At 39.6% G+C, this 27,873-nt stretch overlaps 1 protein-coding gene across 1 annotated transcript in view; it reads left to right on the top strand.

Moving 5' to 3' along the window:
* Positions 1-24,251, top strand: part of prkcha (protein kinase C, eta, a) — a 29,630-nt gene extending 5,379 nt beyond the window's left edge. Inside the window, exons 2-14 of the mRNA XM_026152294.1 lie at positions 2,465-2,528; positions 5,739-5,886; positions 5,981-6,015; positions 6,130-6,212; positions 9,605-9,734; positions 9,826-9,959; positions 10,061-10,192; positions 11,341-11,514; positions 14,002-14,156; positions 18,245-18,383; positions 19,003-19,191; positions 22,596-22,742; positions 22,862-24,251. Of these exons, the coding sequence (XP_026008079.1) occupies positions 2,465-2,528; positions 5,739-5,886; positions 5,981-6,015; positions 6,130-6,212; positions 9,605-9,734; positions 9,826-9,959; positions 10,061-10,192; positions 11,341-11,514; positions 14,002-14,156; positions 18,245-18,383; positions 19,003-19,191; positions 22,596-22,742; positions 22,862-23,011 (1,680 nt within the window). The 3' untranslated portion in view covers positions 23,012-24,251. The remainder of the gene's footprint in view (positions 1-2,464; positions 2,529-5,738; positions 5,887-5,980; positions 6,016-6,129; positions 6,213-9,604; positions 9,735-9,825; positions 9,960-10,060; positions 10,193-11,340; positions 11,515-14,001; positions 14,157-18,244; positions 18,384-19,002; positions 19,192-22,595; positions 22,743-22,861) is intronic.
* Positions 24,252-27,873: the final 3,622 nt, after the last annotated feature.

The following is a 27,873-nucleotide window of genomic DNA, read 5'->3' as shown; positions in this document are numbered from 1 at the left end:
TTAACTACAGCGTCTTGCTGTCCTTTACCTTTACCCACAGTTATGAGATTACTTTAAGGTCTGTATAAAAAATGTGCACTTGCACAGCTTGCAATGGTTCCCTTTCTAAAGTAAGTAGAAATGTCTGCATGTCCTGAAATAGATGCAAAAGTCAAACCAAAACCTTGTTATCACAGATTGAATTTTCTGTAGCACCACAGTTCTTTATGTGTTTGTATAAAGATAAACAATATGGACACCTCCTTTAATCTGCCCATCTGCCCAATTGAGCTCTGTCACTCAGTGAGAAGGAAACAAATTCTAACCTCTTAATGTATTGTTGTTTTTTATTATTATTATTATTATTATTATTATTATTATTATTATTTATTTATTCACTTAAACTAAGCCGCAGTCAAAAAGGCAAAGATAACATAACACAAACACACACACAGAGGAAGTTCTCACAGTGGACAAGTCAAACCTGTCGTCTAGACTGTAGATTGAGACAGGATATGAGCGGCAACTGAAAAGAAAATTGAGGTTTCTTCACTTCTTAACTGAAATTATCTTTTTCTTTTTTCATTTTAAACTTTTACACCAAGTCATTTTTTTCAGAGCTTACTATATATTTATACTCCGTGTCATCGTCTGGTTTGCTGTCAGTATTTTCCAGGAAGGGCTTATGTGTATAAATAGAGCTTTGCTCGACCATACGGTGACATAAAAATTTCCATCCAGTGGTTTCTGCAGGAAGGAAGTATCTCTTTCTGTCTGCTCATCTCTGTCCAGCTTTAAAGAGGCCAACTTATATATGCAGATGGTGATGCTGTTAATTATGGTTAAATAGCTTGGCACCACTCTCACTGTAAGTAGCCTGACATGTAAGACCTGTCAGGCCTGCTTTGTAGTCTTTCAGTCCCATTGTCCAGATTCCTGCGACAGTATGTACACTCTGAAGAATGACACAAAAATGTCGTGCCATAGTTGTGAGTCTGGGATAGTACACCCGAAGGACTCGAGCTCTATTTTCAATGCTATTTAAATCCAAACATTCTTTGATCTAACAGCTGTTTCTAAAACTCTAATATTTTTCTATACAAGTTTTATAACATTTTGTATACGTGTGAGGTAATGTATTTTTCCTACACTTTGAAATATAAGGTAATGTTTGGACATAAATATCGCAAAAATTATGAAATATAAGAGGTAAAATTTTGAATATACTAAGAGGCATTATAAATGCAACACTGTAACATTTCTTATATTAAAATCTGATCCTGGTCCCTGCTTGCCTGTAGCAGTCGTGGGATTAGGGATAGGGTCTCGTATGACATTACTCACATAAATTCATATTATTTATTTGTATGTATGAAAAACTGTACATCAGTACAACTCTGTGTGTGTGTGTGTGTGTGTGTGTGTGCGCGCGCGCACGCACGCACGCACAGTTTATATATACATGCATACATACACACATGTGTGTGTGTATATATATATATATCTTGCCTTGGTAAGTGAAGACAGGCAGGAAATCGGAAAAGGCACACAGCAAAGGGCTGCAGGTCGGCCTCGAGCCAGGCGGCATGTGGTTGCCTGCTTACCCGCTGAGCTAAACCGGTGCCCTAGTCTCATTATATTTTACACTCTACCTGAATTATAAGACTCTTCCATGGGTCATGGAAATGAACGGTATGCATATTCGCTGATATTTTAGGGTCTTTTTTTTTGCCATAACGTCATATTTGCTCAATCCAGCACAGAAGATGAATGTGATGTAAATAGTTACGAATTTCAAATTAAAAACTGTTCTACATGTTTTATTTTTCCGTTCGTGTAGAATACTGTTTACATTTACATACAAAATTTATACTAGTTGTGTTCTGAAATGTAATTTCTTTATTGAATTATTTAAAGTTATTTTTCTTCAAACATGACACTTTAAGGACTTCTCACTTTTTTCCCCATATTGTAACTAGCCAATACTCGGTCATTTTGATGTATCTGTGCCAAATTACACACCCTGATTCATTTTTATGTTGAGAGAGGCTCTTTAAAGGTGTTTTAAGGTATACATGTTTTGCTTCGGATTTCAAGGCAGGAAAAAAAGGCCTGAAAGCGGGTGGATGGGCTTTTTTTTTTAAAAAAAGAAGAAGAAGAAGAAGAGGGAAGAAGTCACAGTTTTGGTCATATTTGTTTATTATATATGACCAAAAGCATAAAAAATTCAGCCAAATCAAAGGTCACTGAGCAAAAATCTTCTAAAAATGTGGTGATCTGAGATTGAACAATCTAAGTGTATATAAATGGCTGATTTGTTATTTGTGTAATATTAGTAAGCTAGTTTGGTTAAGCTAGTTTGGTTTGGATATCTCTGCTTCTAGCCAGATACTTTAGAACCGTGTTTCACTGTGGCAGATGTGTGTTTCAGTTTTACTGTCTGGGTGTAGTGAAATCATTTCGTGTCATGTCTTTGAATCTGCAGATGGACTTGGAACCAGAGGGCAAGGTGTATGTTCACATCACACTCACCGGATCTTTTGTAGATGGTATGTATGCAACGCACAGTCTAGTTGTTCTCCTCGTGCCTACATGTCAACACCCTCCAAGAGCAACATAACAACAATGCCAGCTATTTAAACAATTCCACTGTGTTACCTTCACCTTTATTCTACTGTGAAACTCCACTTGCCCTTATGAATAATGATTATCTGACTCATTAAATACCAATGTCTGTCAATGCAAAGGCTCTGATAGGTACGTGCGCATGCACGTGAATGTGAAAAATGTTTGCCTTTTTTAGATGTCGACATCAAGGCGCTAACTTTAGTACAAACTCTTTCACCAATGAGACAAGGCCATTTAAATGAGATGAGTGGGAAGTGATGGTGCAGGACTGTTAAAGCAGAAGTTGATTAAAAACAACACTGGGCTACATTCTCTGTTGTTCCTGTCAGTTTTCTCATGTAGGTCTAAAAAAGGTTCTCCTAATGTTCTTCCTCTCATGTTCTTCCCTTGTGGACATAATCCACGTCCAAAACAGCTGAATCAAAAGCTTTCGCATCATTAATGCGATTGACCTCAAGGAGGATGCAGATAGCCACAAAACATCCAGTTCTACATATCAAGATGATATTTTGTGATAGGGTAGGTCAGTGTGGTTGAAATCTTTTTTTTTTTACACTGAGACTGTACATCATTGGCAAATCTATGCCACCTCACACAAGTTCCCAATTAATTAATTCTCAGAAACAAGAGCCTACAGTCAAGAAAACACAGGAAAAGCAAACAGAAATGCTTAAAGTTGTGTGAAAACAAAGTGCACCTTTACTGCTTCCAAAGAAATGACTAGGGTAGCAGCCAAGTGCCGCTCATTAAATTGACTTGATTAACTGATCACCAGCAAGTATGACCAGCTTTATAAAAGCAGATTTTTTTGGAAGTTTGCTTCTGTGGAGTATTCAGGTGTGTGCTGAAATAATGCCAAAATCCTTCCAGGAGTGGACAGCTCAGCAAAATTCACCCTGACTGTCCAATGCTCAGAAAAACTGCAAAAAACCCCCAGAAATACATCTCAGACTTTACAGACCTCAGTCAGCATGTTAAGTGTTAAAGTTTATAACAGCAAAGTTAGAAAAAGACTGAACAAGAATGATGTGTTTGGAAGGAATGCCAGGTGAAAGCCTCTTCCCTCTAACAAAGAGTAAAGCAGCTCATCTTAGGTTTACAAAGGGGCATCTGAGCAAACCAGGAGACTTCAGGAACTATGTCCTTTGGACAGACAAGACCAAAGTGGAGATGTGTGGATATAATGTACAGTAGAGCTGTGCAAGGCCGAACAACTTAGCAGCAAAACACAATCTGTCAGCACAAACACCTCACAACAACTGTCTAGCACATTGGAGGAGTGATGATTTTGGCTTGTTTTGCAACTATGGGAACCTGGGCAATCTGCAGTTACTGATTCAACCCCGAACTCCTTTGTAAACTATTTTATTTGAAAAAGTGGGTGAATGGTTAGGTTTAGGACGTTATGATTAACCTAACCAGCAAATCTACAACAGAATGGCTGAAAAAAGAAAAGAATTAAGGAGCTGCAATGGCCCAATTGAATTCCAGACTTCAACCTGATTGAAATGTTGTGCCAGGACCATGAGAGCTGTGCATGAACAAATACCCACAAACCTCAGTGATCTGAAGCATTGCTCCACAGAGTCTCTTTCTTGATGTATAGATATATATTCAATGACAAGACCGTAACAGAGTAGCCAAGAGCACAATGAATAGCAACAAACACCACATCAAATGCATAAATCTAAATTAAGATGTTGTGTATTTTCAAGAAATACCTGTCGCCCGTGGAGCGCACTACCACCTGAAGCAAAATATATGTTGGACTAAATATGTGTAGTGTGTATATTGGGCTTTGCAGTATATGTAGAGGCTCTTAGTCTGAAATGAACGCCCCCTTTTCATACAATAACCACACTACATCTATGTGTTGTTTGCAGGGGTGGGGTGTGGGCTCAGCAAAAAGGTTTCCGTAATGCATGTGTAATGCTTGTGTGGTTTTGCAGATTTCTTTACTGACTTTCATTACTTAGGTCTAAACACACAGTTACAGTGTAGATGTTCACAACATAAATTACAATATGACAACTCTAGACTCTTTGTCTCTTTTATTCTGCCTTCCTTTCAAAGTCTTGTTTGATCTTTGACAGATGACTGAATTAATTTATTTAATAAAAATAAAATATATTGTGAATCATGCTAGGGTTATGTGATATGGGAAAGAAGTCATGTTTTAATAGTGTCAGGAGTTTTTATTTTTAGTTATGGAAAATTCTCTGTTAGACTTTTTTTTTGTGTAGGCAGTGTCTGTCTGTTACGTTGGCTTAAATGGTTACAAATAAGTAATATCAGACTGTTGTTTTGTATTCTAAAAATCATTCAGAAATGCCAGACATTTATTTGTTCCAGCTTATCAGGTTGATAATTCAGGGCTTGGTTCTTTTTCTTTTTGTTTTTTTTGCTTGTTGGTTGTCTGTCTTACTTTTGTTCTGCTGGTTGGGCAAAACTAATATATCATAGATGCCATCTTGCAGTTCATGGAAACAACGATGGCAATTTTTTACGTCATTTGTGAGACAGTTCATCAGTTGATTGAAAGATAAGAGGATTGACAATAATTCATCCTAAAAATAAAAAAGTTGTTTTTTTACAGTCCCTGGGAGTAGTCCTAGAACTGTGAGAGATAACAGTGTCTGCTTTTAAATGCTAATCGTTCCACCTTTTTCTTGCTTGTCCATACACTGTAGTGGGTGTGTAGAGGACATTTTTATGTGAGAGTGGCTCCCTGCGGTGCCCAGAAATATCCTGATGAAAGCTGTCAAAATGAACCAAAGAAGTAACCCAGACACCCCCTCGCTAAAATCACGCAACCACACAGACTGTAATGCAGCACCATCACATGTAACTGTCAGATACAGTTAAATAATACGTCATCAAACTTCAAATCTAAAAGAACCAGAAAAATCACAACCTGTTGAATTAATGCAAAACAGTGATGTTGAGCTGAAATATCCTCAGAGTTGAGCAGAAACACAGATTTTAATAATTCATATTTCACATTCAAGTATAAATAAAGACTTTATATCCACTTTAAAGAAATCCCATAATGTGATAAATCCATTCTAAGAGTTCACGCACTTCTTCTGTGCTTTTTATGTTACAAACCTATGTTCTTGTCTTGTTGCCAGATGAGGCCGTAGTGAAGAATTTCAAGCAGTTTACAAGGAAGCGGCAGGGAGCCGTGAGGCGAAGGATACACCAGGTTAATGGGCACAAGTTTATGTCCACTTTCCTCCGTCAGCCCACCTTCTGTTTTCACTGCAAAGAGTTCATCTGGTGAGAAAGTCACGCATGGGTGATTCAGTGCTGGCAGCGCATCTCTGTGTAGAATGTAAACTGGATCTAAATGTGTTCTCTTTTATGTTAATAGGGGTGTTTTTGGAAAGCAGGGTTACCAGTGTCAAGGTAAGCAGAACTTATTTTTCTCTTTCTGCCTTTTACCACAGTTGCCTAAACACACCTGTGTTTGTTATGAGTCCGCCATTGACTCGTTGTCTTGTCTTTTTTTTTGTTTTTCAGTGTGTACCTGTGTGGTGCACAAACGATGCCACCAGCAGGTCGTCACTGTCTGTCCACGCATGAAGAAAACAGCAAAAGAACAGGTAACGACACATTAATACACTCTAATCAGCATGTTTACTTCTAAATAATTGTTCTCTTTACAGATTTTTTTTTTTTTTTTGTTTAAATACAGAATGTCAAAAAAAAGCACCCTCCCCCTCCTACACACACATTCACACACGCATCTGATTAACACCTGCAGTGATCAGTAGGCTGTTTCCTGTTTCTATATTCTGTCTAGACTGGTCACTGAGGCAGAACACTGTACTACGCTATTATTTTCCACATATGAACACTATAAATTTTTATGCTTCTATAAATACATCCATGACAGTTTTAGCAGTTTGAACACAACTATGTAGCTTAGTTTTGTTATTCAAAGGAGCTTGCAAAGAAAAGCGTCTGGACTTCTTTAAGTTGCTTGAAGACGTTTCACCTCTCATCCGAGACGCTTCTTCAGTTCTAAGGTCAAATGGTGGAGAGTCCCTTAGTTTTGTTATATTTTGCTGAATATTACAAGTCTCTCTTCCCTAAAATCTGACAGGATAATAAAAATTTATACGCTAAGCATGTTTATTTTTAATACACCATTTACAAATTTTGTAAATATAGTATAATCATCATTATATAATTCCTTTAGACTTATTGTCTCTTTTATGCTATGTTCCTTTAAAAGTCTTATTTGATCATAAGTGACAGAGAGTAATTGATTGAGTTTTTTGTTTGTTTGTTTTTTAAGAAATTAAACATAAGTATGAGGCATATTGTCAAAACAGATGAAATTCTTTTCATGGAAGGTGCTTGCACATTTTCTTCTTTGGAGCTCCACAGGGTAGCTGTCTGGGTCCATTACTTTTTTTCTTTACATGCATGGAAACATTATTAGACAGCATAAATTTTTGTTACTGTAGTTACACAGATGCTAGACAGCGTATTTCTGTGGAGCCAGGTGACAGTGTACTGAACTCATTCACCAATGTGGGTGGCTGACTTTAACAAATGGATGACTGCAATTTAAAAAAAATTAAAGATAAAAATTTTGCTTAGTCCTAAAATAAAATGTGATCTGCTCATTTGCAAATTAGGAGCTGACAGAATAAAACCAAAAGTTAAGTCTTATGATCATTACTGTGATGCAAGCTTTAAACTTCTTCCATTTCAGGAAGATGTGTCTGACAGTACCAGACTCACCATGATTCTAAAAAACTTCTTCATGCATTCATTTCCTGCGGACGAGTTTGAATTTTGAATGTATTTATTCAAAAGGGACAGTGCAGATTAATCAACTTATCACGCAAATGTGCAAGAATGAACCTTAAACAGTTTTCTAGCTCTAGTCCCTGACAGGGCAGACAAAAGATAAATAACAAAGAAAATTAAAACACCATCAGACAGCGTACAACAATATAGTCCAGACAACAAATACATGAAATCCACAGTACAATAAGAAAACACAGAACAACAAATAAATATAAACACATACGGCATTAAAGATAACACACATTAGTATAAAATGAATGGTCACAGGTCTGGTTCCTTTTTAGCCATCATTTGAGATGAGTTTTAAATGTATTCTCTTATTACAGCTGGAATATTTTTCCAAATCTCACTACCTTTAAGTGATAACAGCTTTTTACTAAATATCATATGTCTAAAAGGTATTGCACAGGTATTGGTTGTTTTTTTTGTTTTGTCTTTTGCTGCAATGCTCTTTTTGTTGGACTTCCCAAAAAGGTTGCGAGAAGGCTGCAGCTTACTTGAAACTTGACTGTGAAGTTATTAACTAAAACAAATAACAGAACACATCATTACAGTTTCTTAGCAGACTTACAATGACTTCCATTATCTCACAGAACTGATTTTAAAATAAAACTTCTTTCCCCTTTATAGGGCACTCATTAAAATACGTAGAAATTCAAAATTTCAACCCTCGAGTGTTATTGGAGCGTATTACAGGCCTTTTTTTACTTGTAGGATGTTTTTATGTTGCAGATCAATGTCAGTGAAGTTAACATAGTAACATACCAGTTCCTCATACATTTAAAGGAACATTAGTGTATGAACATTTTTATTGATGCACATTGGCAGTTTCCATAAATGTAACAAACATAGCAAAGTACAGCCCTGAGTAGACACAAGCAACTTGCTTCCCAGTACCTGCAATAAGATCATGTGACTAAACATTTAAACTTTTCTACAAAGATAAAATTGAATTCTCTGAACTGAGCATGTGTGCACATCCTACTACAGGTGCTGTCCTAGAGCATGGCACTTATATAAAAGAGGCAAGTAGACAGCTCCACAAACATGAGTACATCTTTGAGACAATGTCCTGACATTTTCCATGTTTGTAGGAAAACCGAAACAGTAAAAACAATATATTGACATAGAAATTGTAGCTGCATAACAAAAAGTAACAATTGCAATTATAACTACTCATTTTTATTACACTTAATTTAATCAAACTTAAATAAATCACAAATATTGAATTACTAAATTTATTTTAGCATTAATAACGCTTCCAATAAAAATAACCACTTATATTTGCAATTCAAGTATAAATTAAAAAAACTGCTATGTCATAAGATGATCAAATATTTTACAATGTCTAGTCTTAAAAGTCTATAAACAGGTTCAATTTCTTACTATAGCTCTGTATAATAATATATACGAAATTGTGGAAAGATCCAAAAGAGCATTTAGTATTGCTGCTCTACGTTTAAAATAGAGTGTGGGGTTTTGTTTTGTTTTCTTAAAAAAACAAAAAAACAAATATGGCTCACTAGATCCACCTGGTACATGTCTGAAAATTGCCTGACACTTGCACTAGTTTTAAGTAAATTCCACTAATTTCTAGAAATCCAGCACATTGAGTTTCTAGAAAACAACACCCATCCCAACATTTAGAAGAGCTATTGAGTAGGGAAAGTTTGGGAACAACCTACCTCAAAAAAATAGGGAAGCAAACTCTACAGATGATTTGAAGAAACACAAAAAAATACATCTCTTTTAATCTAGCACTAAACTAGTGCTATAATTCGACTGTAGAGCCTCACGTAATCTGGTAGATACAGAAGATAGGCATCATTATTCATCAACATATTGGTCTTCTGGTTCTATTACTTCCAAGATTGTTTGTTTCACAGGATTTTATTTATGATTTAATTTTCCTTTTGTTATTTGTATGTCTGCGTTTGTGGTTTTATATATGTGTGTAAATGTGTATTCTGATGGGTTTCTTGTTTGTTTAAATGTTTTAATATGTAAGTGACTTTATTTCTCATGTGTTTTTATACCTGCGAAGCCCTTTGAACTTCTACATGTGATGTTGGCCTGTGCAAATAAAACTGAGTTGAACTGAAAATGCATTGTGGACGATGCTGTTGCAAAGCAGTTTTACATCTCGTAATTACCGTGTGCTCTCTTTCTGCAGCCTATAAATCAAGGTTTCAGCATCAACATCCCTCACAAGTTCAACATGCATAACTACAAGTCGCCCACCTTCTGTGACCACTGTGGCTCGCTGCTGTGGGGGATTGTCAGACAGGGGCTGCACTGTAAAAGTAAGACTCGCATCAGCATTCATGTCTCAATATCTGCATCCAAAAGTTGTCTTTCATATAGAGTCACCGTTTCTGTGATTTCTCTCTTCAGTCTGCAAAATGAACGTCCACATCCGTTGCAAATGCAACGTTGCTCCCAACTGTGGGGTCAACAGTGTGGAACTGGCCAACAAGCTCGCTGAGATGGGTCTGCAGGCAGAAGGACTTGCCAAACGGAAATCAGTGGTACAAACGTCTGAGTTTTCCAGAATAACGGAACAGTTCTAAATCCTAATCACAAACGAGAGTGTAATCAGAAAATTGTCTTTTTCTCTTTGCATTGACAGGTGAAAAACACAGAACAGACGAGGACTCCATCTGAGGGGAGGGATTGTACGGAAACTCAGCAGCAGTTGCCACGGCTAGGAATTTCAGACTTCACGTTCCTTCAAGTGCTGGGCAAGGGCAGCTTTGGCAAGGTAGGAATGAGATAATAAGATTATAGGAAGTACTCTGTGCACTTAGTGTAATGATGAGCATTGGCTCATACTGGACAAAAATGGATTAGAGCAGCTTAATTCTAACGTTTGACTAATAAAACATTCACATGACCACAAAAATATACAACTGGCATTAAAAAACACTGAATTTTGATCTCCATATATTGAAAAGTGAGCAAACCCTTTCACCAGTGGCTAAAGAGATTCAAAAACATGCTTGAAGAGTGTGTGTTGTTGAAATGCCTCCCCCACATTAACAACTGAGGCCTCAAAACGGTCACTTAAAGAGGTTAAAAGCTTCAATTATGAGTCCAAAATTTGCAAATAGAGATGGTTTAAAGAGCCAACTGCAACATGGTGGTTTGTGGTTAGCATTGTTTCCTCATCAAAACCCACACAGAAGGCCAAAACCCTTCTGGGTCGGTTTTAGCATGCTTGTGCTGGCTTCGTCCTCCAGTTTATCTCGCCATTGCAAATGTCTCGTTACTGTTCCTCTGACCGATGCACAGACTTACTCCGGGCAATGCACGATTGCTGCCCACTGCTCATAATATCAAGGATGGTAAAGTAGATAAAAAGCAGAGAATTAATGTCCCTGCAGGAATTAATAAAGGGAATCTATTAACCCTGACACAAGAAGAACCTCACTGTGTCCCTTAAGCTTGGACAGTCCACGATGCCAGTGGGAAAATGTTTTTGGCTGATTTGTTTTTGAAGATCAATGTAGCACAAGTACCATAATTTTTGGAGTTTTTATGTGAATTTAAGATATCTCACAAGACAATATCAGAATGGCTGCTCTGCAGATTACTGCTAAAACCTTTTGTAAAGCCTAAACAGAAATACTGTGGAAGGAAGTCCTGTTCGTTTAGGCATCATTACAATGCGACTTTCTAAACAGCGCATCGGTCCAATTGATAACTAATGGAAACTGCTGCCAAAAAACACACTTTTAGCAAATACTAAATTTAAGTTTACTTGCCAGCACTCTAAATGATTAGCAGGTGTTTCCAGGAAGGACCCTAAATCCTGTCGCTGTCAAGTTTAGCACATTTTATTAGCAGTTAAGCAAATCATTCATTTTCTCACTTGGCTTTTCCTGTTACTATGTTTGTGTTACTCTCCAGGTGATGCTGGCGAGACTAAATGGCAGAGATCGGGTTTTTGCGGTCAAGGTGTTGAAGAAGGACATCATTTTGCAGGATGATGACGTCGAGTGCACCATGACAGAGAAGAGGGTGCTGTCACTGGCCCGCTGTCACCCGTACCTCACACAGCTGTACTGCTGCTTCCAGACACCGGTCAGTGAAAGCATGGCCGCACACTTCTTTCACATAAACTCATTTGTGACTTTTAGCCCTCTTCACTCATGAGAAGCTTTCACCCCGCCTTAAATGGCTGAAGATTGTGATGATGATGACATTTCTGCTGAAAAATAGAAGGGGATGTTTTGGCTCATGATGTCTGTGTCATGCACAGATCTTCCTTATGAGTGCTTTAGAAATGTCGTGGCCTCATATGACCTTATTTTCATTTTTACTGCTTTGCTTACCAGTAAATGATCCACAGAACTGGTTCAAGTAAGGGTCACGGCACTCAGGCATACCCTACTTTTGGTTTCTGGTGCTAAATGTAAATAGAAAAATATCGGTCTGTTTCCATAGATGCCAGTGCATCATGTGGTCAGAAGGTGGCAGCAGTTCCCCAATCTTATGTCTGTTCACTCCTGGCACAAGCCAGTGAATGATGCTTGACTGACAGAGCTGTTTTTCTGGCTCAGACGGGATATTTCTAATCTGCTTTGGTTGGTTGAACCACGACTGATTGAGATCGAAGTGAGCTTGCTGCGCAAACAGTTTCAAACCCAGACAAAACAATGCAACAGCTATTGTTCCACGAGAACGCCTTGTTTTATTTAAATGCCTGTCACTTGTTTCCTGACAAAATACTTAAAAGCACCTTTTATTATACCAGAAGTGTAAAATTGTTCTATATTTTGGTAATAGAGTCATTCAGTTCACACTAATACCACAAAATCACGTTGCAAGGGACAATTAGCGGCACTTTCTGCATGGCATATAGTTCCATTTCACAATAATTCAAACTAAAATATGTAGAATGTTTTTTAGAGATGATATTCCATTGCTAACTATATGCATATTTTTCATTTTCAAGGCCCACTTTGTAGGTACACTGATTGCCCTGGAGGAGTCTTCAGATTAAGTTTAAAATATTAAAAAAAGGCATTTAAATCGGCCAGCACGGTGGCACGGTGGTTAGCACTGTTGCCGCACAGCAAGAAGGTCCTGAGTTCAATTCCACCACCAGGCCGGGGTCTTTCTGTGTGGAGTTTGCATGTTCTCCCCGTGTTTGCGTGGGTTCCCTCCGGGTACTCCGGCTTCCTCCCACCGTCCAAAGACATGCAGCTTGTGGGGATAGGTTAATTGGAAAATCCAAATTGTCACTAGGTGTGAATGTGCGAATGAATGTGAGTGCGAATGGTTGTCTGTCCCTGTGTGTTGGCCCTGCGACAGACTGGCGAACTGTCCAGGGTGTACCCTGCCTCTCGCCCTATGACAGCTGGGATAGGCTCCAGCACCCCCCGCGACCCTGAAAAGGATAAGCGGAAGCGAATGGATGGATGAATGGATGGATGGCATTTAAATCGCAACAAATCTCGATGTAATAATTTTTTGTTTCTACAGATAAGCAAAAACAAAAGAGATTAGTAGCTCATTTCATGTGAGTATGCTTAAAAGTTGCCGTGTTTACATAGTAGCCTCGTTAGTCCGATACAAGAACCTAACCCTAACCACGACTCCTACCTGCAAGCAGGGATCAGACAGTCGGCATGCTGACCTCCGGCATGAATGCTTCAAGTACCGTATTAATAAAAAGGCTGCTTTGTTGTAGTTTTAATGTATTATATATATTTTAAACATAACCTGAATCTTGAAGCAGAGGGTTTAAGAAGTGGAGCTGTGTTCATGTGTACAGGTCATCTAAAGTGCTAACCAGGAAATTAGTAGTAATAGACAGTCAGACTAATGTTCGTCAGGTTCCAGGATGAATGGAGAAACTCTTTGGATAGCAAAACTTTGGAAATCCCAGTAACCACTATATTGGCAAATTAAAGAGCTGATCCAGGAAGTGACGTCCATTCTTGCTTTTATGTTTGAGCAGTTATCTATGGAGGGGTTTAGTATTGCAAAGTAAATTGTCACGCCAGATCTCTGATGGCCTGACAAGTCAGTTTGACTCGTATAAGACAGAAAAACCCAGAGAGATTTCTTTGAACATACAAAGTGCTCCCTACTTTGCCTGTGCAGCACGTCCTTATTGGACATTATATGTGCAAAAAGGGGGGAAAAAAAGCCAGACCTCTCTAAACCACAGACCAGTAAAACAGAGTCAGCTGTGCCTCAGTACCCAGATCACTTCAAGAGGCAGATCTCTAAATCATGTCGTACTGCAGTCTTTTCCCCAGGTTCCCATTTTGTAGATCACCTATCGACCGTAGCCTGTAATGAGAAAGAAAGAAAGATTTATGAGTTAGATTAGGGTTTGTTTGGTTTTTTTGCTAACTTTAAGCTGCAGTTGGTTGCACAGGAACACATTATACAGGCATCTGAAGTTAATGAGAAGCAGCCATGTAACATCCTTGAAGCAGCCTCAGCATGTTTGCGGTCGTTGCTCCTTGGACTGCTTAATAACGTGGGAGCTTCTGTGTGCCCAATGGGGGTTTTGTGTGCACACGTGTAAATGTCATCTCCTAATTCTCACTGCAGGACCGTCTCTTTTTTGTCATGGAATTTGTGAACGGCGGCGATCTCATGTTCCACATCCAGAAGTCCAGGAAGTTCGAAGAAGGCAGAGCCCGTTTCTACACAGCCGAGATCACCTCTGCGCTCATGTTCCTGCACAGCAAAGGCATCATTTACAGGTATAAATACATAAAGCAATCGAACTAGCCTTTATAGCGAGCTCAGAGCTCACTACCATAGTTTACTATATTTTAAAAAAAAACTTTAATATCATAAAGAGTGTAATATTACTGCAAAGACACTAATTATGCAGTTTCTTCTCTTGGATGTCGGAATCAATTTATTATCAAGAGGAAACTGCATATATGATACATTAATCATGTGAAGTACTACATGGCTGTGAACACTAAATCAGAACATTGCAATCCTGAGACTCATACGTCACGTTAAAGAAGACTGCCGCTGAGAACCATCCAATGAAAATGTACTACCAAGCATACTTGCAGGTTTAATGAGAGTTTGCTTAATTCATGCATTAAGCGGAGGGTGTGGAGGTTCTCTCCCAGGAAGCACTCCATTTCCTGCTCTCTGATTCATCTTTATGCACCACTTTTGCCTTTTCGCCATCAATTTGTGTTAAAAATGTCTTTATTTATATATAAAAAGAAAAATCCAAATTTCAAGTTACAAATGATAAAATCATATCAAGGAGGATAATGCTGCTAAATCTTGTTGTGTCAGCGCACACACACGCAAGCACACACAAACACACACTGTACTACAAACTACGTTCAACACATCTAGTGTGTCTTTGCATTCGCTGACTCAACAAAGCTTAAAACCGAAGCTGAAAGTAACGGATGATGACAGTAATTATCATCTTTCTCTGTTAAGTCAGACTTTCTGCTTCAGGCTCTAAATATAAAATATATATTTTCCAGCAGCAGATTTGAATCAAGTAAAACATTTACACATTTTCTGCATCACCTACTTAACAATTATATGCTTCATTCAGCAGTTTTAGTAGGATACAGATTAACGACGTGCACAAATGAAGCGTATTCCTCAAGCTGAGAATCTATAATGAACTTAAAACATGCTGTAAATAAAAGAATAAATGAAAACTTGCCACTTTTCACTGTTATGGTTTCAGCATAAACTACCACGGTTATTTAGGCAGGCAAAAAGAGAGGCAGGCAACACTGTAAATCCAGTCTGGGGCCTTCCTGCGTGGAGTTAGCATGTTCTCCTCGTGTCTGTGTGGGTTCTTTCCAAGTTTCTCTCAAAGACATGTGCAGGATTACGGTGATTCTAAAATGACTGTAGGTGTGAATGCGAGTGTGAATGGTTATGTGTTTCTCTATGTTAGCCCTGTGATAGATTAGCGACGTGATCAGAGTGTATCCAACACCTCTTTCCCCATGACAATCAGGATAGACTCCAATACTCCCTGTAACCTTGAATTTGATAAGGATTAATGACACAGAAGACTCTGACAATAATGTTGCTACACATAAACGCATATTTGTGTTTATGCGTGTATCTCATCCTGAGCTGTGATAATGTTGTTACATTTTAGATTCCTGAGAATTCTCATCTCTATAGAAACACACTGTGTCCACACATGTCAGGCTCTGTGACAGAACGCCAGCTTTTACCAAGAATTATGAATAGATGAACCAATAACGATCCCCCTTCCTCAGCTTCTAATAGCTACATATATTCAAAGACCTTTTTTTCGGACTGTCCGCTCAAGGAAAGTCGAGTGGGAAATCTTTTGGTGTCCTGCCAGTACACAATGAAAAAGGAAAAGGAACATCAGTAAATCCTGAGTTATACTTAGTAGTATGTCTGAGTCTCCTTTCAGCATGCACTGCATAGCATGACAGCAAGCTGAAGAGGTTGCATGCACCTTGCGTGCTATAACTAAATAAGTAAAAAGCATCCAGAATAGTAACTCTGACATCAGGCAAGTGTGGGAAGAATAAAATTGTAGCCTCGGTCCTTGTGTTGTGTAATATGCGTGTCTTTTACACTGTGTGTGGGGGTTTTTGGCTTCAGGTAAAGGCTTTGAGGCTTTGAAGCTTCTCAGTTGACGCCACAGCGTGTCCTTGCGTTTCCTGTATTTGTCCTTAAAAAGACGTGTACAGTTCTCGAGGTTTCAGTTTGAGGTTTTAGACATGAAAACTCAGTTTTGCAGTCTGAATCCACACTGGCTGCTTTTAAGAGTGAGAGCACGTTTCATGATGAGAGCCAATTAAATCCACAAGGATTAAAAAGGCTGTATGGCGAACAGCTGCTCAGTGTCGTGCAATAAACAGATGCTTTGTGAAGCCTGTTTTGAACTCCGCCAGGGAGGTGTTGTGTGTCTCTTTGTTTTGTCCTGACCCACATATGCAAAGAACAAGTAAATTCAAGACTGAACAAAATAGATAAAAAAATACTCAATTTTTTTTTTAGGCTTATGCACGTTGTGATATATATCGCATCCTTAGGTTGATGCATAACATTTTAGGAGCCTTTGATAGTTTGATTAGACTCTTACCATAATGAAAAAAACAAAGTTTGTGCGTCAGAACTTTTTCTGAACTTCCTCCTCTTTTCTTTGGAATCTCTTTTATTAGTGCAACTCTATCTCCTACTCAGTGACTCATTTTGCACCGCAGCATTTTTTTTTCTGCAGACATCGCATTGTTTGATTGACCTGTTTCCATCATCAGTCGTTTTCGCCCGTGCACTGCAGCACTTCCATTTTCTCTGCTTTAGCAGGTGGAAAATGCAGGTAAACATTACATTAAATTAAATCAAAGAGAGTACTGGCAGTAGTGACAACATTTTCTCTCCTGACATCGGCCAGAGTTCATGTGTGAAACTGGCTCAAGTCAGGCTTGTCTCTCCCATGTGGTGAAGTCGTTGGATGAAGGAGCTCATACAGGATGATTAGGTGCAGTGAGTGATGTGTGGTTCTGTGTAGCTCAGTGATAAGAGGCGGTTAAATTTCCCACTGGACACATTCATACTGAAAAAAAAACCCAATAATGGTCCAGGAAATGGTTTGGCAGTGTGCGAACGATTATCAAGAAGCAGAACTGGCCATATAACTGGAAGAGCTCAGACACCTACTTAAAAATACTTTCCCCTGCGTCCAGTTTCCCAGTTTTGTTTTCCTAGCTGTGATTATCCCTAACACAGCTTAACACAGTCTGTGTGTACTTTGTGATGTGTGAGTGTCAGAGCTGCTCTCTTTGCCATGTTTTAGACTGTGTGTGATCAGCGTTACACAATCGGCTTAAGATAGAGAACGGCAGACTAGATTAATCGAACCAAACTGGTTCCTGACCCTCAGTCTTTTACAGCCAGGCTTTCTGTATTTTGGTTTTTCTCATCCTGTTATGTATACATTAACAGTATCACTGTCCAGCTAGGATCAGGCCATCTATGTAACACTGTCTGAAGTTGAGTCACCTGATCACAGATTAGAGCTTAACTCCAGAGCCCACACTCGACAGCTGTAATCGCTCTGTCAGCTGACGTGAACACAGGACAGGAGATTTTTCCAGTGTTTGGTTTGGAGACATCCCCATGCACAGCCAGCAGAGGGGAAAATATACCCGTGGAAGGCATACTGTGAAGACGGTGCATATTAGCAGTGAGTGGCAGAAAAAACAAAATGCATCTTTCTATCAAGTGGTCACAACTTACGTATTTTGCTTTAAGCTAAGCCTGCTTCACAAAGGCAGAGCAATAAAATGGAATAACTGGGAGAAGAAGTTTTGCTTTTTTGGGAGCAGAATAAACACAGACACTTTTTCCCTTGGTGTCAAATATGCAAGGGTTTGCTTTCATCCGTGTGAAGTGCATTTCATCATCAGTGGGTGCACAAATGGCTCTGTGTGGTTCTCTGTGTACCATCCAGTTTGACTCCGTGCAGATGGTAAGCTACGAGGGCACCGGTGTTTAACCCCAGCTCCAACGATTTTTCTTTTTTTACTGGTTGCCAGTTAAGGGTCAGGGAGTTGTCCGTCAGTGTCTCCCTCTGCTTTAAGTGTCACTGTCTTCAGAGAACTATTTCCTTTTGTCTCACCACAAATTTCTACCTTCCTCACATATAATTAGAAACAAGACCAGCAGGATGCGACTGGAGTCTGAGCACTGAATTGGATTTTTGGTGGCTTATTTCAGGCTTCTGATTTATAGGTGCTGAATAACAGTCCCTGAGCAAATACCTCATCTATTTGTTCCTTTTTGCGTTTGCCTTTCTTTTCAGGGATCTAAAGTTGGACAATGTTCTTCTTGACAAAGACGGTCACTGCAAATTGGCAGATTTTGGCATGTGCAAGGAGGGCATATTTGAAGGTGTTGCCACGGGAACGTTCTGCGGGACCCCGGATTATATTGCCCCTGAGGTCAGTTTCTCCCCCCTACATTAACCAGCAGAAAACATAGTCGGCACTCAAAATAACAGATACTTCAGCTCCAGATTTATAATAGAACATTTCATATATTGAAGCAATGTTTTCACATTTCCATTTTTAAGATGACACTAAAGAATAAACTTGGCCATCTTTAGCTTCCAGCAGCTCAGGTTCTCTGAGTTCATATGTTTAATTTCCATCACACCACCTCACTAAGAGCAAACATTGTGGTCGCTGCCCGGCACTTCAAGCTCCCTCCCTCCTGACTGGAAGGCAGCACACCTGTGAGGTCAACTTATTGACTTGACAAGCCCAGATTTCCACTTCTTCAGACTGCGCCTTCAGAGGCGTGTTTGGCTTTCATAATGAGGAATTAAGATGGCCTGCATCCTCGTGTTTGAGAGCTTTTTCTCTAACCAAGAATGTGCATCTGCGTTTATGAAAGACCCCTTTGCTGCCCTCAACACTTACTCCTCAGTGTGTAGCTCCGCTAATCCAGCACATACCCCTAACTAAACTTCATAAAGTGGTTTTAAATTTGCTGTTGAGACTCTCTAAAATCTCATACTCATGCTCAACTTCATTTTTCTACTCTGACATGTTTTCACAGATCCTGCAAGAGATGCTGTATGGGCCTTCTGTGGATTGGTGGGCCCTCGGGGTGCTACTGTATGAGATGCTCTCTGGACATGCTCCTTTTGAGGCGGAAAATGAAGATGACCTCTTTGAATCCATCCTCAATGAAGAGATTGTTTATGCCTCTTGGCTCAGCACAGAGGCAGTCAATATACTGAAAGCTGTGAGTCTGCCAGGAGTAATATCTTTTATTCACATTTTTGCGGTCACCAGCAATAAAAATTTAATGATAAATGGAGCTGGGTGAAGGCCAGGTCTCACTATTCTCAGACCAGCGCCGTCAGACTGTGTTTGCTTTATACAATTGCAGGAAATGTCAGAACGGCTTTTTTTTTAAACTCATGTAATGATAGAGGAAATCAATTTGTCAGTGGATTTGTGACATCTCTGTGGAGAAAAACGGATGAGCATTTCCATGCCTGGATATTGTATCAGTAGCCAGATTCTTGTCTGTCTGCCTGACTGACACCGTCTGACTGCAGAGTGAGTGGCAACCCCACACAGTCTTCCAGCCAGCTGTTTGGCTGGGGTCTTTACATAACTATATTAAGGCATGGTTCACTGCCCAGCCACAGCACACAAGCTATAAATACAACTGCACCTCCTCTCCATTCCTTCTCTCTCACACTGTTCTCCTCGTGTCCTTGTTGTTATTCCCGCATGGCTGAGGAAGCACCAAATCAGTCTCCCCATGCCGATTTGTCATTGCCCCCCACTATCACACGTTACTGACTGGTGTGAGTGGATTTTAAACGCTGCTGCTCTATTTTTACTGGAGGCAGATCCATTGCCAAGATCACCTTGTTCTTAAAAGGAAGTTCATGGAGCTCAGTTGTCAGGTTGTTCAAGGTCGTGTGAGAATGGCTGCAGAAATGTCACGAGTTTGTGAGTCATGGTGAAAATACCTGAAGGCTGGTAGATGCCAATGGTCAAGTTAAACTATCACATAGAGCTGAAACAAAGCGCTTTTGATCGCTTTGTCCAGCCCAGCATCAACAATCTAAAAAGAAATAAATCTAAAGTTGTTCAATTTATATTGTTGTATAACAGCAAACCTTTCATTTCAGGAGCTGGAAGTGTTGAATTGATTTTTCTGCCAGCCGACCGATTGATTGACTAAAAGTTTCAGCTCTAATATTCCCCGCCTTCCCGTAAACGTCTTTTTTGCGAGTGTAGAGGAGAACGGCTTCTTCATGCAGAAATGCCCACATGGCAGGTCTGGCTCTGAGAATGGCACAACTGACGTGCAGCCATGGAAAGATGGCATCAGCTTTAGTGGAAAAGTTTTTCTTTGGTTTTGTGGTCAGTTTGCTCCTGAACTGAGTCACCTCTGCTACTCTGTCATGCCTACAGTTAACTCCAATTCAAGCACCATACTGGTGTCTACTGGTGTGCCTTTTTTCTTTTTTCAAACATGTTTTAATTCAGTAACTGGAAATAATGTCATCACAGCTGCAAATCCCTGAGTTTAACTGCTGTAACCTTAAACCTTTATTCATTAGCAGTGATGAGTATAAAAGGGACAAATGCAACATTTCAACAAAGCATGTTTTTGTCTTAAAGTACAGTCACAACCATGGGCTGATGCAGTTCAGTACATAGATGTACAAAGGAAAAGCAATGGGTGAAAAGGCTTACATGAACAATAACTGTGCATCTCCCAATCAATCATGTTGGAGGCGTTATTGGCAGAGACACTGACTACAGCAGAGCGACACACATGCTGTTTATTATATAAAATTACGCATGGCAAGGCATCAGAGTTTCATTAGTCTCTATGAATCCTCGTTATTGTTCATTGTAGCTTGATGCTTTTGGGACACCTCGCGTCTTTTTGGGCATTGCCCCATCACCTCCGCAGCTGCTTCCTCATTCTCTTGGAGCTCAGTATTGTTGAGACATGCGGTTTTGTTTAGGCAAAGTCTCTGGTAGTTAATATCGTTTGGAGCTGACACAATGAGATGTATTAATCTCTGTATTAATCAGTGTCTTCAGGTTAATCTTAACACTGTCACAATGGAGACGGGGACTCATTAGTTTGCTATGCTGGGTCTGAAGGTCACCATTATCCCTGAGGTGCACACAGAGTCACCATGCGAGACGGTTTTCCAAAACAAAGTGGTGTTTTTTTTCTGTTTCCCCCCCAGAGGCAAGTTAAAACTATTTTAACTTTTATTTGTTTTTGTTTGGGCTTCTTCCTAAGACCTGCACCACCTACCCGACCTTGGTCAGAGAGAAACGGTTAAAGTTCAATGGCTGATTCACTATTGTTTTAATGAATACAACCCCAGGAAGTTGAGACACCTCAGCTGCACTTTACTGAAACTAGTTGAACTCTGGCCAACTAAGACTTTGTGGGAGGAGCTTAACACAATTCAGGGTGTGTGTTTTTTGTCAGTTGAGAGGGAAGGACTCACTAGATGAACTTGAGCCCTGTTTGGCATCCCTCCAGAGAAATCTAATCTGATCTGGTGCTACACATTTCCCTATTTTGCACCAACCACACAGTCATGGTAAACGGAAAGCAAACTCGCTTTATATTCTGAAGTTAACATAACAAAAATAATTTGGCATTTAGCAGCTCTTGCTAAGGTAAATGCATTCTCACATGATTTCCAAAACATGACATATTATACTGTGGTATTTATTTAACAGAACCTAAGCAAAAATCCCAAAACAGTGTGTGAAAAACTAGGTAGACCCTTATTGCTTCCATAGGAAATAAGAGGATAAGTAGCAGGCAGTTGCTGCTAAATCAACATTTGATTAATTCTTTTTTTGTCAGGAAGTATAAGCATAAGCTTTGGCGCTGAAGCATTCAGGTATGTGTCATCACATTGCCAAGGATGAAAGACAGCAGCAATGGTCTTTAAAAAGTTGTTGAAGTTGCTGTCCATCAATCTAGGGGAGGGTTACAAGGCCATTTATAAACAATCTGAAGTTCATTATTCTACAGAGAGAACGATTATTCACAAGAGGGAAACATTCAAGACCGCTGCCAATCTTCACCGGAGTGGAAGTCGCAGCAAATTAAACCCAAGGTCAGACTATCCAATGCTCATAGAAACTGGAAAAAAACCTCAAAAGCTACATCCCAACTCTACAGGCCTCAGTTGGTGTGTTAAATGTTAAAGTTCATCACGGTTCAATTAGAAGAAGACTGAACAAGTATGGCTTGTTTTGAAGGGTTTCCAGGAGAAAGCCTGTTCTCTCTGAAAAGAACATGGCAGCGCAGCTTAGACTTGCAAAGTTGCATCTGAACAAACAGACTTCTGGAAAAATGTCCTTTAGACAGACGAAAGTGGAAATGTCTGGCCATAATGCACAGTGTCATATTTGGAGAAGACCAAACTCATAACAACCGTCAAACATGGTGGTGGAGGGGTGTTGATTTGGGCTTTTTTTGCAGCCACAGCACCTTGCAGGCCTTGAGTTCACGATGGACTCTTTATACCAAAGTATTCTAGAGTCAGATGTGAGGCCATCTGTCCGACAGCTAAAGCTTAGATGAAATTGGGTCTTTAATTCATCAATTGTTTTTAATTCATCCGCATTTTATCTTCGCAGCTCTTGACCAAAAACCCGGCACGGCGTCTGGGCTGTGTGCCCACAGAGGGTGGAGAGGAGGCTGTGACCAGCCACGCTTTCTTCACAGGTATCGACTGGGAGAAGCTAAATCGTAGAGAAATTGAGCCACCTTTCAAGCCCAGGATTGTAAGTCACATGATTTTATTGATGCTAAATGATAATCGGTGTACTCACCAGACATTACGCAGTGTATGATTTTGTCTCACATTCTGTGTGTGTGACTGTACTCTATTGTTGTCCTCCAGAAAACCCCGGAGGACGTCAACAACTTTGACCCAGATTTTACTCAGGAAGAGCCCACGCTCACGCCCATCGATGACCCTATGATCCCTTCCATCAACCAGGAGGAATTCAGAAACTTTTCCTTTACTTCACCTGAACTGCTGGAGAATTAAGACTCAGAGACTGATCCACTAGCAGTCGTGCGGTCACCCTTACTCTTCTCAGTGTCTGTGCATTTGCCTAAAACATTTTCCACTGGCATATAAAACACGGTGCGGACACATTTCCCAGAGATATAACTGTGCGAAAGTTCCAAGTGGCCAGCCAAAACATGCTTGACAAGGACCCGAGCTGCACTTGAACTGTAAGAACTTGTACCTCAGACCCAAATGTGGAGTGTGGCCAGCTTTTGAAATAACATTTAGTTTTGGCTTCATTTACACATTCATGCAAGTGTGTATGTACGTGTGGACAGGATGTATTTTATTATGTTGTATTCTGATGAAATTGCTTCTATTTGCTCAATTTTTTGCTCTTTTGCTGCTCAGAGATGGGGGGGAAAAAATTGGGATCTAAATCTGCTGGAGATTCCCAGAAGAGTCAAAGTTACACAAATCCTGGAATGATTTCATGCACAGATGGAATAGTTTCTGAGTGATGCGTCTCCACTCTGGAAAAAACACAAATTCACACAGAAACAGCTGAGTCCATCCACTGTTAAATAAAGGGTTAAAATCACCTGAAGCCTGAAATATTGGTTTTGAAATGAGATAAAGGTTGAAATTGGGTTAAAGGATAGAATTTCACTGCACTGAATTCCCGATAATAGAGTATTTGTGTTTTTTTAATTGTGGCCCACACCCAGTAAGAAAAACTTGGCATCCGTCGCAGTGATTCTCCATGTAAATTGCTCCGCCAGGCATGTAGACGATGATGCAAGATTTCATCTGAGGTGAAAGCAGCTCGATGATTCATGGTAACTGTGAAATATTGAAAAGTCTGTAGATTTCACAACACTGTTAGTGTATTGTCCAACTGTTGCCAGAGTGTTTGAAAGCTTCCAGCACTTTCTACAGACCTGCTTGGATAAGTGAATTCACGTTTTTGTTGTTTGTTGTTTGTTTATTCTTATCCATAAAAAATATAAGAAAAACACGTAAGTCTTGAAACCCTGCAGTTCTGTGCTGTGCGTCTAGTGGAGGGCCAGCAAACCAGCAGAGAATAAACAGGAAACCACACAGCGTCACTACTGTCGCCTTTGCTAGAAAAAGGAAGACACGAGAGAGGAAAAAGTGATGCTTTTTTTCAGGGGGGTGACATTGAATTCATATATAAATGCAGTATTGTATACTGCATGATGTTGGAAATAAAAGCAAAAACTTTGAAAACACAATGACAAAAAAGAAAAGAAAACCCTGTGTTGAGATGAATCTCTTTCCTCCGGAACTTGCACAGACACGAACAAGCCCAGCCCTCCAGGACGGAGTCTTCCTGTTAGTTTGAATGAGGAAGTTTGGGTCTCAACATCTGTTTATCTCTTCAGCTGGGTGTCCTGTGGAAGATTCTGTCTCTAAATACTGCACATTAGCACCTTAATACTCGGAAATGCCTCAAAACGAAGCCTCCTCTGCTTTCTGAGCACAGAACAAACCTTTTGAGCTAAGGAACCTGCTTGAACCTGCTATGTTGGTGTGGTTTTCAGTCCGGTTCTCCCCTCTGAGTGAAGCAACACCATGAAATGAAAACAAATTTTTATGAGTGATTACCTCGACCCTTTGACGAAACATGTCAGAGCAGTTGTCCATGATGAAAATAGCTCCATCCATGTGGCATGATGAGGGACTGGAAGCTTACATGAGTATGGCCTCCATAGCAACCCATCTCAACCCAAAGAAATAGCTATGGTGACGATTCTCCACCACCATCATTAAAAAATCAAATGCAGAAAGATCTTTTGTTAAAATGATGGTGTTTTAGCTACTAAACTGCACTGAAAACTTTCCTGGTCCAGCACAACTTGCTGCCTGTCTATACATTTGAGCCAGTGGTGTGTCACAAATTTCTTCCCGTTGCGGTTCAAACCCCTGTTAAGCCTCTGATCACTCATTATTTAGAAGAGCCTTGATGTGGACTTTACAGCAGCCCACTAATCTACATTAAGCTTTCCCTAACAACGACGGTCGACATGTGCTATATAAAGCATAGGACACTGGATTAAGCAACTTTGCTTATTGTTTATTCTTTGTTGTGCCTCAGTTTGGCAGCTTTCCCCAGGTTGTGTCTCAGTGAAGGAGAGATTTATGAGCTTTCCTTCAGCGTTCATTACTGAGACTTCCTGATAGCTGCCAGCAGTGTCTCTGCAATGACTGATTGAATAAGCGTTTGACCCTGCTGTCCTATGCATTTGATTGGTAACCCCCAAAGTAGCGACCGATAATGGAAAAAAAGTCTCTCTGCACAGACGTCACATAAGTAATTCCCTATAGAAATCTATAAATCAATAGCTTCATTTTTGTCAGTAAATGAATAGATAATGGCCTCATATTCACTCTGACCTATAGTTAATATAAGATCATTACTCATAAACTCTTAGAATTTACGTAAAGTGATTCAGACAAAGAAAACTGCTTCCTATCAGATGGTGTCTTTTATAACAATGACAATGCAATCTTCCTTTTGCATTTCAACACTTCTCTTTCAGAGCTGTGTTAATGCTGTTATCACACAGCAGGATTTCCTTAATGCATTCTTATATAAATGTCTTCATTTTGTTGCTCGCACTAAACGCATTACGAAAGGCTAATCTTGCATTGTTTGTTGGCACGTTTTATACTCAAGTGTACAACAAAAAAGGTGTGGCTAACACCACCTCTCAACTTCCCGATATCATAATGTTAATTACAGTGTGGAGATAAGTAAACAGGATCTCCAACAGCTAAGTGAATTTTAAAGTGAAAGGTCATTGTTGACTTTCATGTTGAATAGTAGCATAATGAGGCAAAATAAACCTATAAGCTCAGTTAGTGTTGCCAAAGCACATATTGCACAGCTATGTTATAAAAAAAAAAAAAAATCCATCAGATTTACATTTAAAGGACGCAATAGGCATATAAAAAAACCCACACACAATTAATCCTATGTAGACATGCATGGTTTACTTTAAACTAATTTCCTCAGGTCTCTCTAGTTTCTAGGTCTAGTAATAAAGGATTTTATCAGGATTTAACTTCAATTTCTACACTTTTCTCTCTTTTTTTGCCTTGTGTAATGAATAAAAATGTAACCCTCCCAGGTTTCAATATGAACCGTCAAGATAAAGTTCAATTCAGGGGCGTTGTGCCACACACCCTTTATCTAACGGGAAGTCACTGCAAAGGCTTTGTCTAACTATCGTGACCAGATGCAACAATCAATATGTGTTCACCTAGTAGCATTGTAAGGCAACACAAAGAACAAACTAACCTGCGACTAACTTTTTCTGTGATTTAGAACAGAATCGTTAGTCTACGAGTTCATGAATGTATGTATACTTTATTGATCCCCTTGGGGAAATTCCTCTCTGCATTTAACCCATTCAATCAGTGAAGCAGTGGGCAGCCATTGGGCGCAGTGTGTAGGGACAGTGCCTTGCTCAGGGGTACCGCAGGGTAGCCGTTCGGTGGGTTTGAACCACCGACCTTCCGATCATGGGGCCAACACTCTACCTACTGAGCTATCCCTGCCGCCCCAAAGTAAACATAAGTTTAGTTTAGTTAGTTTTTGGTGTAATTTAAGTTACTTTCAGAGGTGATTTTCTGGTTTCAGTTGAGTTTTAAAAATATCTACTGTTTCCATCCATCCATTTGCTTATCCTTTCCAGGGTCGCTGGAGCCTATCCCAGCTGTCATAGGGCCAGAGGCAGGGTACAGCCTGGACAGGTCGCCAGTCTAACACATAGAGACACAGACCTATGGGCAATTTAGATTAACCAATTAACCTATCCCCACGCAAACACGGGGAGAACATGCAAACTCCACACAGAAAGACCCCGGCCTGATGGTGGAATTGAACTCAGGACCTTCTTGCTGTGCGGCAACAGTGCTAACCGTGCCACCGTGCTGCCCTACCATTTTCTTTATATGTGTTTTATTATTATTTCTTATAATATGGATAGTATTTGTTAAACACAATCTTAGGAGTGAACCGTTGGTATAGAGGACTGTTCAAAAAGATGGATGCAGACACTCACTGTTATGGATCTCTCCTGACTTTCTCCATACAAACTAATGATCATTTGAACCCAAAATTTTAATCTTCGATTCAACATTACATACAACCTGTTACAAGTGATGTAATTTGGCACATCTCAGCGTTTTCTCCCTATTTCTCTTCCTTAACAATGGCTTCTTGATAGCTACCCTTCCACTGAAACTGATGAGGCTTCAGTGAACATTACGTGACTCAACTGAGGAGTCAGATAATCCTCTGTAGGTCCTGTGTCAGGTCTTTGCAGAATTTTTCCTATTTCTTAAGGACATGGCTTTCAGATATTGTTGCTATGATATACCAAGTTTTCAGCAAATAGTTCTTTGGAAATCATCGCTTTGGTGCCCATCAAACTGTGTTATCTTTGGCATTTTTAACAGATGAATCTTTAAAAATAACTAAAAAAACATGTTTTTCTTACAGGCTGATAGTAACAAAACAATATAAAAATTTGAAATTTGAAAACAATTTGAAAATGGTCAGGTATAACAATTGGATTGTCAGTGAGTAAAAAAAAGCAGCCAATGTCCAAGGAAAACCTTGGAAAGACCTTCACAAAGCCTGGAGAGCTATTGCTCAAGACCACATTAAAATTTACAAGAAAGTCGGTCTCCTTGGAAACAAAATATAAAGACATGAGGCTTTTACACTATACTAAAAGGATTATAACACATTGTGGAGGTAACTAACAAGCCATAAAGTAAAAAATACAGACTTAGTAAATATATTTGTATTTTATTGGTACATACAGTGTTGTAGCAATGTAAAAAGACTAAAGTGAAAGACATTT

The sequence above is a fragment of the Astatotilapia calliptera genome, chromosome 19 (assembly GCF_900246225.1).
Source record: "Astatotilapia calliptera chromosome 19, fAstCal1.2, whole genome shotgun sequence".
NCBI classification, from domain to species: domain Eukaryota; kingdom Metazoa; phylum Chordata; class Actinopteri; order Cichliformes; family Cichlidae; genus Astatotilapia; species Astatotilapia calliptera.
This window is presented reverse-complemented; position numbering and strand designations above follow the sequence as displayed.